This window comes from Hypanus sabinus, chromosome 12 (genome assembly GCF_030144855.1).
Source record: "Hypanus sabinus isolate sHypSab1 chromosome 12, sHypSab1.hap1, whole genome shotgun sequence".
NCBI classification, from domain to species: domain Eukaryota; kingdom Metazoa; phylum Chordata; class Chondrichthyes; order Myliobatiformes; family Dasyatidae; genus Hypanus; species Hypanus sabinus.
This window is the reverse complement of record NC_082717.1, coordinates 46,685,569-46,699,281: the sequence shown is the minus strand read 5'-3', so window position 1 is coordinate 46,699,281 and position 13,713 is coordinate 46,685,569. Positions and strand designations below refer to the sequence as shown.

The following is a 13,713-nucleotide window of genomic DNA, read 5'->3' as shown; positions in this document are numbered from 1 at the left end:
AATAGTTTGGCAATAACTGCTAATTTGAGATTCATGGAGAAATGTATGCCTTTTATAGAAATATATAAACGAAAAAATAGTTCTACAACATATTAGAATTTAGAATATTCATATAAACATATGAATTCCATCTCGCATGACTCAATTATCGGGGACATCAACGTGAAAGAGAGATAGAATAATCCTGTCGTATCTCAACCCCATTTGGAAAGTGTTGCTCTTTGCCATTAAGGCCCAAACCTCTGCCTCTTAATTTGTAACCCAACAAACAAGTTACCATCTCATTCTGCACACTGACATTCCAATATGTGCTGCTGTTGCACTCTTTCTAGTTCCTCGCTTTCCGCTGAGATAACTCAGGAAAGGATAGCGTAGAAAAGACTGCTGCGTCCCTTAGTTTGAACTACCTGAAGGTACACATGGACTCCGTGATCAGGTCGGACTATTACTCTCGTATGCAATAATTGGTGTAAATTTAGACTGCGATTCCTTTCAAAACAAAAACTACCTCCGTACAAAGAAAAATAAGGAAGAAGAGGGAAGGCCGGAGAGTGTACGTACAGGAAGTCAGCGCACGGAGCTCGCCGATTAGGAAATGATGTAAACAGGGAAAGTGTTTGTATGTCGGGGTATTGGACGCAGGCTAGGGTTTGACAGATCATGTTATCACAGAGACAAAAGGGCGATTTGGCTCGTTTTTATACGGTAACCGATCCAAAAAGACACAGAAAAGGCTACACGGTCTATAAAGTGACGGCACGGGTGAGTGGCACTTTTCGTGTATTCATTGCAGCGCGACGGGAAGAGGTTTTGATGCTTTCGTTACGGAGCTTGTGTGCAAAGGAGCGGTGAACTGCTGCTACCCGTGGAGGTGGTCCTGTGTTGTGAGACTGGAGTTGAGCTCTGCCCTCGTTCCACCAAAGAACAAGCTTGTGACAATGGAACATGAACCCTGGGAAACCTCTTGGAAAGGAATCAGTGACAAGTTCAACCCAGCCATTGCTGGTAGAGCGGATTCACAGCACTGGTGCTCTGCAAAAAAAAAATTGAAGTTGCTAATAACAGCTGAGTATTCATCGATTTAACAACTGGAACGAACGATATAGGGAGCCAAATGTTTAAAAATAACTTTAAAAAGTCAAACTAGTATTTGATTCGCTGAATATTTGTTATTTTAGGTTGGTATTTCCATGCCACTTTATTTCAAGATTCCGTATTTTACGTGTTCATTACGTGATGTTAATTTTCCAAACAGGGTTAAGATTAGTTTCACCCATCTCATTACTGAAGTTGGTCCAGAGATAGTTGCGCTGAAAGACACTATGTTGTTTGATTAATGTATTTTGAATATATTCTGTTTACTTTTGACAGCAATTAACATTGGGGTTTCACATTAATTTTATATATTTTTAAAATAGGTCGTTTCAAGAAGAAACCCCGAGGAGGTCCAAGAGGTAACAAGCTATTAAGTATTGATCATTGTTGAATTAGATTTTATAATTGGTTAAAAATACTGTAGTTTCTTTGTTACAGAGCAGGGGTTCCCAACCTGGAATACATTGACCCCTTGTTTAATGGTATTGGTCCATGGCATTGAAAAGGTTGGGAACCACTATTATAAAGTGACTTTACAATAAAAGATTAAAATAATGCTTGGATTGATGTGTGGGTATTGTTGGCAAGGCCAGCATGAATTACCCATCCTCAAATGCCTTTGAGCTGCCTTCCTAAAATTCTGTAATTTCCTTCAATGAGTGCTGAATTTAATATGATTTTTGAAAGTCTGACATATAGAATTTTGGAGACTAGGAACTATTTTTTCTTGTGTATGTAGCTGAAAATAGGATTGCAGTTTCTCATCTAGTTATGTATCAAGAAGCCAACTTCCTCAAGATCAATTTCACAAACCCTCTCCAAATTCAATGCAAAAACTTATTTCCTCTTCTGGAAAGTAAGTTATGTACAACAAATGTTCTTCGATGTTTCCCCAATTTAAAAAAAAACAAGTATTTATTGGCTCACAGCAGTATTTCACATATTGTCCTTTGTGAGAGAGTATAGTATTGCCAAACAATCCAAAGTTTAACATTTGCTTCTGGATATGTACTTCTTACAGTAGCGTTAATCCTTCAGCAATGTCATCTCTATGATATTTCATTCTTGATTGCCTTCTTGGGTATAATACTAGTGGAATATATTCAGAGAAAACTCTTGCTATATCCCAATGAATTAAATGATATTGTGTATCCTCTACCGCTTTCATAATATTATCCAAAATGCTGAATATCTTCCAAGCATTTTATGAAGAGTTTATACAGCTTTGTGAGATTGACTATCTCTTCAAGGAATTAAGTTAGCAAGTGCTTGAGTTATTGACAACTTTGATTGCAAGGTAGATGAAGCCAATCATGAAAGTGATTATGTCCTATCAAGCTTGTATGTATTACAACATTCTGAGATGGCCTTCATTTACTTTTAAATATTCTGGTCAATGTGTAAACAAGCTTTCTCCAAGAATATGACTTTAATTGTTTGTGAATGTTCTGAAATTGGCTATCTGTTTTGTGATACAAACTCTTAATACAACAAGCACCTCCAATTATGGAAGTTTTATTCTGTGCTTTGAAGCACAAGGGAGTTGATTATTCAGACCATATTTTAGACCAGAAGACCGTAACATATAGAAGCAGAATTAGGTAACTTAGCCCATTGAGTCTGCTTTGTCATTTCATCATGGTTGATCCATTTTTCCTCTCGGCCTCAATCTCCTGCCTTCCCTGTATCTCTTCATGCCCTGACAAATCAAGAATCTTATCAACCTCTGCCTTAAATATACATAAAAACTTGGCCTCCACAGCTGCCTGTGGCGATGAATTCCACAGATTCACCACTTTCTGGCTAAAGAAGTTCCTCCTCACCTCCGTTCTAAAAGGACGTCCCTCTATTCTGAGGCTGTGCCTAAGAGTCTAAGACTCTTCCCACCATAGGAAACATCTACTCTATCAAGGCCTTTCACCATTTTCCTATCCCAAATTATGTTGTTCCTTTTTTAGGCACTTTTCACAATCCTGCACTTTGTACAGGCATCCAGACTATTTTCACCTTTTGCTAAAGGAGAAGTTTTTGATAAGGCAGTTTTATTTTTATTTACAACTTTGCAACAATACGGTATCAGAATTTTATTTTTTCTGCAAAAAATGTAGCGATGCCAACTAAAATGGTTTATAATGGAGGATAAGTTTTTCTGTATTCACACAAAATACATTAGTTTTGGATTTTGTAAAAATTGCAGCATATTCCAAAATCTTGGCTTCTATTTGTAACTTAAATCAGACTCTTTGAGTAGCTTTGCCCCTCTGTATTCAAGTATTAGAAATCACTGCGTGTTAATTATTAAAGAAGCTATACAAAACTTGCTCAATAAAACACACTTGCACGGAATTTCTTTACTAAAGTAATAAGTGAATAATAATTCAGTTTGTAGGTTGCTTGTGAAAACATTTGAATAGATTGCTGAATTTTACAAGATTGAATTTCAGTTATTAATAGAATGTTACAAAACAATAGAAATTGAATGCAGATCTTTGCTGAACCATTTGTGGAAAATTGGAGGTACTTCGTTACTGGAAGTACCTGTGTAAGCGGCCAGTTGTAGTAGAGCATTATGGGATGGTTAGGGACAAATCCACCTGTGTTCATTATCCTGGACAGGGAAAGGGGAGCTAGAAAGTAAAATATTGTACCGCTAAATGTAATGTTAAGAATCTAATATAGTGTAGGAGCAAGTAGATTAATATTGTGCCTAGGAACCTATAAAATTGTCAACAATTTTAAAATCTAGATGTAATCTGATCTTGTAAATGTTTGTTAGGTGAATGAGGAGAACATAAAGAGTTGTACTGGGATAGATATTTGATTCAAAAGGTCTTGAAAAGGTGGAGTACTAGTGATTGCATCTTGTGGAGAGAAAAATGAATTATTACATGACAGAAGGAAATGCAGTGTGCACATAATTTGCTATAACATAAAAAATATCTGAAGGTAATGGAGATTTTGGCAGATGCTTTCTGCTGACTTGCATAGCTGCTCCAAATAAAATCATGAAAATAGTGAAGTTCAAGGCAAAGGCAACATAAAGAATTTGATCCACCTACATTTCTAATGCTGTCCTGCTTGCAAAAGAGACTATTACATCTTGGAGGCTACAACTGACAACTAGAATTGATTTTGGCTCTAACTCTGGAATAAGCTGATTATGAAGGTAATTGCTAAAGTATAAATTACAGTAATAAAGTAAAGAAAGCTGAGTTCTTTTGAAGACCAATCATTATGTGGAATGGCTTTCTAAATGTAAATATTTAATAGTTTTTCAAAAATCAAATGGATGGCCTATCATTTTAGCTGTAGGTTGCTTTTGAATGGATTAAGATGCCCCAAGGGACTAACAGTATAGCTAAGTTTAAATTGTAAGCAATTTTATCTTTCTTTCTCCTTTTCAAGCACCTTGTATTTAGTTTCTTATGAATTAACCTATGAAGTTTTATGTTGCTTTTGGATGAGGGTATAAGCCAAATTATTCACCACCCAGTTTGCTACTGCATTTATCTTGGGTGCTTGATCTAATCAAGATCTAGCCCTTGATGTGGTCTGCTAGTGGGAGTTTTCCGCTAATCGGATGTTGAAAACAAAATGAAAAGTAAAGAAATTGATTTAATCAATTAAGAACTTTAAATTTTTCCATGTACAGTCAACTGAGAAATTAATACAATGATGAGGAAAAAAATGCCTGTAATCACTTTTTAAATCTAATTAATTCTATTTAAAATACTGCCCTGATATTTCTATGCCAGAAATGGTTATGTTGAAGTTGAGGACCAAAATCAGTGCATTTAGGTCAATAAGTTTATAATGGTATGTGCTCCTGCTCTTTCCCATGGGGGTATGTTCCCCAGGAAATGTGCCAAGTTGTGTTTCAGCTCCTCTACTTTTGGATTTCATTGACATCAAAAACTGCAGGGACAGAAGGAAAGGAATATCTGGCCCATTTCAGTGATACAGACTCACTGCTCCAGGACAGGATAGTTCATATGCATGAAATTTAAGTTGTGTTATTGTTCTAATTTTAGGGGCGAGAGGTTGGAGAATAGGTTTTGTGAAATTTTCTTTTATTGTGTTGGTTTAAAAATAGCCAGTTAATGTGTATAATTCTCTCATAATATGAAAACTACTTAAAATTTGACTGTGGTTAGATTATGTGGCAGAAAGTTTATTAAATGTTGCTATATTACCTGCTTATATGCATCTTATAACTTAATATATGTAATTAAATATAGACTTTTAAAATTATACAAAATTGACTTTTGAAGACCTCTGACTCAATGTTCTTAACCACTATTTCCCATGTTCTAGATATTTAGTTCTAAAATTACACACTCTGATTATCATTTTTATGATACCTTTATTAAACAGAAGTACAGATTTGCAATAATTAGACAATACTCATACAGTAAATCGTATAATATGACAGAGCTTACTTGCTACATAAGACTGTTAGTTGGAAGCATTTGGTAAATTGGTGGCTGTTGGCACTAAAGCTTTTGGCAGCAATGTTAATGCCTTCAGAATTTTAATTTTTATTTAATTTTGGTTCAAGTCTAATATCAAGTATGTTTTAAGATATTTGCACCATTATTCACATTAAGTGCCATTCAGTAAGTTGGGGGAAAATGTTGCCTCGATATTTGCCAATTTTTTATTCCTATCTGAAGGCATTAATTCTCTGTGATGCAATTTATTGGGCTCTGATCACTTTTCATGTATGAACCTAATAAGTGAACTTGGTGAACATCCTGACCATAACTTTGCCCAGTTTAACATGACTCTTATGAGCACACCAATTAACAAAGGATTCACATCACTGAGATTAATTGTGGGAAACAGCCCATTAATGACAAACTGACCTGGGGTCTATATTGAATAGTTTAATGCAATGTTACAGTTAGTCTCTTAACTGTTAGAAGTTAATGCTAGAGTAATTTCTTTTCTCTGTCAACATAGCTTCTGTAATAGAATATGCAAATAATCATATTCATTTGCTAATTTCTGACTTTACCCCCTTGTTTCAGATAGTAGTTTGGAAACGTTACAATGATTTTAAGAAACTTCACAAAGAGTTCTGGCAGCTTCATAAAACTTTATACAGGCATCCAGAATTATTTCCACCTTTTGCTAAAGGAAAAGTTTTTGGTAAGGCAGTTATATTTTTTATTTCTAACTTTGCAACAATACAGTATCAGAATTCTGTTTTTGTCTGCAAAAAATGCAGAGATGCCAACTAAAATGGAGAATAAGTTTTCCTGTATTCACACAAAATGCATTAATTTTGGATAACAAAAAACGCAGCATATGCTTTTATTCCAAAATTTGATTTGTGTGTGAAGCAAATGCAGTGCCATCTGAATTCTGGGGAATTAATGTGAGGAGATTAGTTGCAGAGTGGATTGACCATGGTGTATTTAAGGTTTAAGTGTGGCTTATTAAACTAGAAAAAAGTTATAAACGGTATTCTGTGAAGTTTCATGCTGATATTTGCTGTACATATAAAATTAAACTGTGGAATTAAATTTGCAGTTTCTAAATTTACGTCCTTGAATTTTGTGGCAACATTAATACTGAAGTAAACTGTAGCACAGTGTATGATGTTAATAATGTAGAATGAATGTGTAAATGAATGGACTTCAAGGTAGCAAATTACAAGATGCTGCATTTCATTGGGAAGAATCGGAGACGAGGAAACCATGAGTTTAAAGGGGTAAAGAGATTAAGATTGCAACTTATTTCATGACTGATCAGGAGGATGCATTTTGAAAGCGAATGAAATCCATCAATATCCCCTTTCTCCAGCTTTGCCTTTTATTTTTCATTTGACATCCTCCAAAATGCAGAAGGGATTTTTTTTTTCCAATCTCCAGTGAATTTTTGTGCCTTTGTAGCTAAATTGGTTATTCATCTTCTGTGCTAACGTTAATAAATGGTTAAATGTCCCAACGGCTGCAAATGATGCCTACCGAAGTATTGTTGAGTTTGGTGGTCATTCTTTGATGGGTTACTACAAAATTTTTATGTTTTATGATTAAAGGTTAAATAATATTTAAGGAAAGACAATGGTAGTAAATGGACTGTAAAGCCACAATTGGGAATGGTCAGGCAATTCGATGATGTCAGCAAGAAATGGGAATCTCTGACTTAATATCCAAAGGATTCGGCAGAGATTCCAGCCAGTAACGACAATAGACAATAGATTGGATGGAGCCATTGTAGCAAAAACTTCAATTATACTTCATTAAAGAAAGTAATTAATATTCAAGATTGCCTTTACATGAAAAATGTTCCATGAATAAACAAAAATAATAGAATTTTCAATTTTTTTGGTTTTTTGGTTGCATTAAAAAAAAATTCGCAGAAAGCTCAAATGGGATGTAGAACTGTCCATATTGCATCTGGTGCACTTAAAGATGGATGAGGATTGTCATTCTGGTGAGACCAATAGCAGGCACTGCAAAATTAGATTGAGTGAATTATCTAGAACCCAAATCCATAATCTCTTCAATGTGAAAGAGTCTACAAGCGAACAACTGTCAGTGAGTTTGAATTGCAAAACTATTCTTTGCTGTCCCTGTTGTAGTCATTTGAACATCAACAAATTTGACATGGTTGCAAGAACGGAATATGCTGGAAGTATTTGGCACACTGAGTGGCTTTGATGCGGAGAGATACTTAACCTGCCTTCCCCTCCCTATTTAGAATTGTGTTGATCCACTTTCATTTCCCCTTTTTTGTTTCAAGCATTCCTATGGAACTAAAGGAAGGGCAACATCCATTATGTTCCCTCATCTCTTTACATAATCTAAGGACCCAAATAACTCTTTGACTTGAAACATCAATATACTGTCGCTGCCAATCTAATATTTTGTATTGGGTGCACAATATGGTTGCCTGTACACTGGGGAAGCTAAACACGGCCCAGAGAAGTGATTGATTTGCAGACCATCTCTGTTTAGTCCATGCTGATCCTGAGTTTATAGGTGCTTCTCACTTTTTGTTCCCACTTTGATCACTCTGCATTTTCACCTACTTAATTAGAACACTATAAGCTTGAGAAGAAACATTTCATCATGTGTATGGGCAAGTTGCAGTCCTCTGCACTGAAACTCAGTATTAATGATTCCAGATAATCTATCCTTTTATTCCCCCCTCCACAGATGTGATTGTACCTCACTTTCAATTTCCCTTTTCCTCTTGTTTCTAATTCCTGATGTTTAAAATATTTGTTTCCCTGACAACTTTGGTCTGCACCTTGCTTCTTTCTACAAATTGAAACACACTCGCTTTCACAATTTTTCAGTTCTGACGGTGGGCTCTGATCCAAATCATTGACTTCTTGTTTCACCCCAAGTGTGTAACATGACTTGTGAGTGCTTCTGGCAATTCATGTTTTTGTTTCAAATTTATTGCATGTGTTTGATTTAAAAAAAAAACTCCACTGGGTCGTGTTGTATAACATAATATGTAATCTGAACAAAAAAGGTGGGTGAAGAATTTTTGAACTTTGGGATGTGTGAAAAGCGCTTTCTGTTAAATTATCTTTGAGATCAATCCTTGATATATGTGACCTTGCTTTTTATCTGGAGTCTGGTACTCCAATTTGTACTGCAAGGATAATATCCTTTCAAAGTATCTTTGAACAAATTTGAAACCTCTCGTGTTTCAAAAAATTGAAATGTAGCTCTTTTTTCACACTGGGGTCAGAACAGATATTGCCTGTGGGTTCCAACTGTATATTTACTAAAGCTGCATCATTGGTTTAAGTCAATATGCCCTTTCAATGATACTGCAAATGTTGTCTCAATTCATCCTTGTTCTCTTACAGGATATCTTATCAAAAGTTTCTAGAAATACAAATAAATTTGTGCAGAATTTCCCCAACTATTTATAAAATCTCAAAATGAGGTCTGCCTCAGAGGAGCTTTTTATTTCTGTGTGGATAGTAATTTTATTTGGCTATTTCTATATTGACTGTTAGCAGCTTCTATGCTGCTGAACTAATAAGTTTGCTATATCCTTGAATTGTCATTTTTAACAGATGGTATACTTTAAACCTGTTTTAAAGTATTCTTAAATGATGGGAAGATGGGTTATAGTCCTTGAATTTGTGACTGTCATAAAATCCATCTAGTAGTCAGTGGTGGTCAATGTGTAGCAATCCAGATTGATTCTGAATAATTGAAAGAGTAGAAACCATCAAACTACTTGGTGTGGAGGGGATGCAATAGCAGATTAAGTGGCTGTGTAAGATATAGATTCAGGCAAGAAAATGAAGTTTTGGTGAACAGGTTGTTGACATTGTCATTTCAATGCCAATCAGCAAATAAAATTTAGAGTCTGAATGAGGAATCTTTAATTGAGGAGAAATTAATTTTGCCTTGGAGTTAGTGAGGTACTTCTATGGAGCACTGGGTTCCTTATGGTGGCCTGGAATCTGGAGCTGGATTGAATTTAAATAAGAGATTTGCTTACACAAGCTCTACTTCTGCCTCTTTTCTCAAGAACATGTTTGTCAAAATGGTTAGGATGTGGAGAAGTGGACATTAAAGCGCATCCGTAATTTGAAATGGAGATTCATCTCAAATTCTCTACAGTGAAAGACCCTGAATCTTATACTTTCTTATCAGAACCTTCTATCACTAATTGCCTCTTAAGGTAACATGGACTGAGTGAATACGATAAGCCAGTCCTGTTGGGAAGGAACATCCAGTGATGTTTTTAGCAGGGCAGCATTTTGAGGCATTGATTGAGTGCTCTGCCTGGTTTTTGTATTTTTCCAATCAGTGTTTATGGAGAGAACACAAAAATAGTTGAAGGCAAAATCATCCTAAAGGAAAGTGTAATCAAATTTATTGCAGACAAGTGTGAGGTGTTGCACTTCAGAAGGGCCAACCAGGGTAGGTCTTACACCTACTTAGTGAATACTAGGTCATTGAGAAGTGCTGTAGAATAAAAGAATCTGGGAATACAGGTCCATAATCCATTGAAAATGGTATCACAGGTTGATAGGGTTGGTCATAAAGAAAACTTTTGGCACATTGGCCTTCATAAAAAGTATTGAGTACAGGAGATTGGATATTATATTGAAGTTGTACGAGACATTGGTGAGGCCTAATTTGGTGTATAGTGTGCAGTTTTGGTCACCTACCTACAGGAAAGATATAAATAAGGTTGAATGAGTACAGAGAAAATTTACAAGGATGCTGCTAGTTCTTGAGGACCTGAGTTATATGGACTTTATTCCTTGGAACGTAGAAGATTGAGAAGAGAATTGATGGCTATACAAAATTATGTGGAGTAAATGAGGTAAATACAAGCAGGCCTTTTCCACTGAGGTTGGGTGGGACTACAACTAGAGGTTTATGGGTTAAGGGTGAAAGATGAAAAGTTTAAGGTGAACATGAAGGGAAACTCCTTCACTCAAAGGGTTGTGAGAATGTGGAACTAACTGCCAGAGCAAGTGGTGCATGTGAGTTTGATTTCAAGATTGAAGAGAAGTTTGTATAGGTACATGGATGGAAGGCTATGGTCCTGGTCCAGGTCAATAGGAGTAGGTAGTTTAAATGCCTCAGCATGTACTAGGAGGGCCGAGAAGCCTGTTTCTGTGCTTTACTTTTCTATGACTCTATTACTCTATGAATCAAAAAACCCAGGACACCAGCACACCAAGTCCTGCTTTTGTCCTGTTTATTTTGTACTTTAAAGTAATTTTATATCTCTGCATTGTACTGCTGCTGCAAAACTCCTGATTTCATGTCACATAAGACAGTAATAATAAATCTGATTCTGAAGATGTGATTCAAAAAAAGTCAGGTTAGAGAAGTTTTAAGGAGGGAGAAAATGGAGAGGAAGTCATGTATCTGAGTCTGTTATGACTGAAAGTTAATTCTGGAGCAATTAAATTAGTGGATAGTTGGGAGTATAGATTTCTGAAGGCAGATATGAATCCAGAAAGTGGAAGGGGTATTGCTGCTGAGAGAAATTTTAAAAATAATGAGACTTGCTTTCCTGGGAATCAACCTGCTGACAAAACCACACCCACCTGTCCTCTTGTTTAACTTCTACATCTGTGTCATCATCATCATCAGGTGCCATGCCCAGTTTGAGCTTTGACTGCTGTGGCCCACACACTCCTGTTTCAGGTCAAGTGGATCAATTCATTGGTATTCATTTCCAGTTCTCTGGCTGCTGTCTCCATCATCATTTGTCTTTGCCTTCCTCCTGCTTTCTTCCCTTCAATCTTTTCCATTATTACCGTGCATTCTAACTCCTCTTTCCTAATCACATGTCCAATGAAGTTATGTTGCCCTTTCATGATCTCACACATTACTTCTCTTTTTGTGCTTGATCTGTTCATGACATCCTCATTAGATATTCGTTTGGTCCATGATATTCTTTGCATCCTCCTCAAAAACCACATCTCTGCTGCTTCAATTCGTTTCCTCATGTTACTAGATATTGTCCAACATTCTGAATCATATAACATAACTGGATAAACGTAACATTTCAGTGCTCTGAGGTGGGTTGTCATGCCTAGTTTAGAGTTGTTCAGTATATTCTTCATTCTCATAAAGGTGTTTTTTGCCATCCCTATTCTTCTGATGTCCATGTTACACCTGCCAGCTTCCTAAGTAGCAAAAGTTCTGTACTTGTTTTATGTCTTCCCCGTTTATTCTCGGTCTGCAGATAGGATTCTCCTTCTTTATGGATATCACCATACATCCTGTCTTTTTGCAATTGATAGATAGACCCATTTTTGCACTTTCTTCAACAACTATATCAATTATGTTTTGTAGTTCTTCTTCCATACTTGCAATTAACAGTGTCATCCACATATCTGAAATTATTGATATTTTTACCACCAACTTTGATTCCCAAGATGTCTCTTATTTTTTGTAATATTGTTTCACTGTACACATTAAACAATTCAGGGGAAAAAACACACCCTTGTCTAATACCTCTCCTAATTTTCATAAATTGACTTACTTCTCCATTTATTTTTATAGCAGCAGTTTGTTTGCAGTACAGATTTCTGATAAGGCGGAGGTCTTGTGAATCAAGATCTAGAGTTTCTGTGTACTAGAGCTTAAAAATGTAAAATGTGGCTGACCAGTATATTTGTTGTACTTGACATCAACTCCACAGCCCGTCTAGTACATTACAAACAAAAGGAACTAGTTGCACATGTGTTTCCAGCTTTACAGCAGCCATTTAGTTAAGTTTGCTGTTCCTTTCCACTTTTTCACTGGAGATTATTTGTACTCCCCTCTGCAGGGTTCAGTGTCTCTCATAGGAATGGCTGGGTTGTCATGGTAGCACTTAAATCCGGTCAGTGAAGTATCAGGATTGATGTTCTGTCACTTTTGCAGGATTCTCTGCTGATATTGCAGTGGCTGCTGTCCTTGCCAGTTTTCAAAATGGTACAAATCATGCTAAATGTGCACATGTTGCTTGCAAGAAATGAGTCAAATCTGTATGCATTTTATCAAAAGTGGTGGGCATTTTAGATTTTTTTTGTGTGCTTGTATTGGTTTTTATTTTGTGCCTCTGGTTTGATTATTACTGGCTTTTTGTCATGTGATGTTTAGATTTATTCTTTCTGAGGTCTGAAATCATTTTGTTCTGTCTTGTGATTTTTTTTTGTTTCTGTATTTTTGATGAAATTCAATGACAAAGAATGGGAGGCTTGTATTCATAAGATGCATTTCATTGCTGTCTGCCCTTTGTTCATTGCTGATCAGTTTTTGGCTAATTATACCCAATGTATTTCCATTGTCTGGAAAGGCAAAATGTTGTGGGTTCTCCACAGGCCAAGCTACATCTGTGGAGAGAGCAGCAGAAGTTAACACTGCAGCTCAGTGATGCTCCTTGAGAATGGTGAAGATGAGAAAACCAGAGTGTAGAAAGTTGTAGAGGAGATGGGGTGGCAAGACATTTCATTCTCTATGTTGGAGTCCAAGGTTGCACAGATATTGTTAAGGAATCTTGGAGGCCTACCATGCATGCCATCTAAGAGAAGTGATCTGTCAATGTGACCTGAGGAAGGTGAATGAAGATAGTTGGAAAGAAACACAACAATTACCTAGACAATGTGTGGTGCAGAATATAGCAGTTGCAGGAAATCTAAAATGAGAGTTGGAAAATGCAAGAGAAGTCGAGGAGGTGGGCCCAAGAGGTGCCAGGGTTGATGAATTAATGTGATGTTGGACTGGTCATCCCTGAGAAATGCTTAGTCCTTCATTGAAGAGGAGACCAGATTATGAACACAGAATCTAGTGCACTAAAGTCAAAGTGCAGATGAATAGATGCTTTGCATGGATGGAATGGTAGGAGGAGATGAGGTGAAATAGTTGTGTGGAAGAGTTCTTTGAGAAGGGAATGTTAGGTGAAATAAGAACTTGAAGAAATCATCTGTCCCTTTTAGAATGCTGAGCATGGAGGGGAGGGTGAGATGTGTCCAATGGAATCAGGAAGGAGGAGTTGGAAATTATGAAGGATGATTTACATACTGGACATTGATAGGATGGAAGTTAAGGACAAGAGAAACCTTAGTGATGTGCTGTGTTGACAAGATTGAGAGAAATGGTCAATCATAGAGAAGAAGCTACA

At 36.4% G+C, this 13,713-nt stretch overlaps 1 protein-coding gene across 2 annotated transcripts in view; it reads left to right on the top strand.

The window, feature by feature from the left end:
• The first annotated feature begins 621 nt into the window (after window positions 1-621).
• The window catches only part of rps6kc1 (ribosomal protein S6 kinase polypeptide 1), a 146,770-nt gene continuing 133,678 nt past the window's right edge, over window positions 622-13,713 (top strand). For both annotated transcript variants that reach the window (XR_009515105.1, XM_059985857.1), the window contains exons 1-3: window positions 622-762; window positions 1,419-1,454; window positions 6,126-6,246. Coding sequence is in view for 1 of the 2 variants with exons in the window: in XM_059985857.1 (XP_059841840.1) it covers window positions 661-762; window positions 1,419-1,454; window positions 6,126-6,246 (259 nt within the window). In the remaining variant the exon portion in view is untranslated. The remainder of the gene's footprint in view (window positions 763-1,418; window positions 1,455-6,125; window positions 6,247-13,713) is intronic.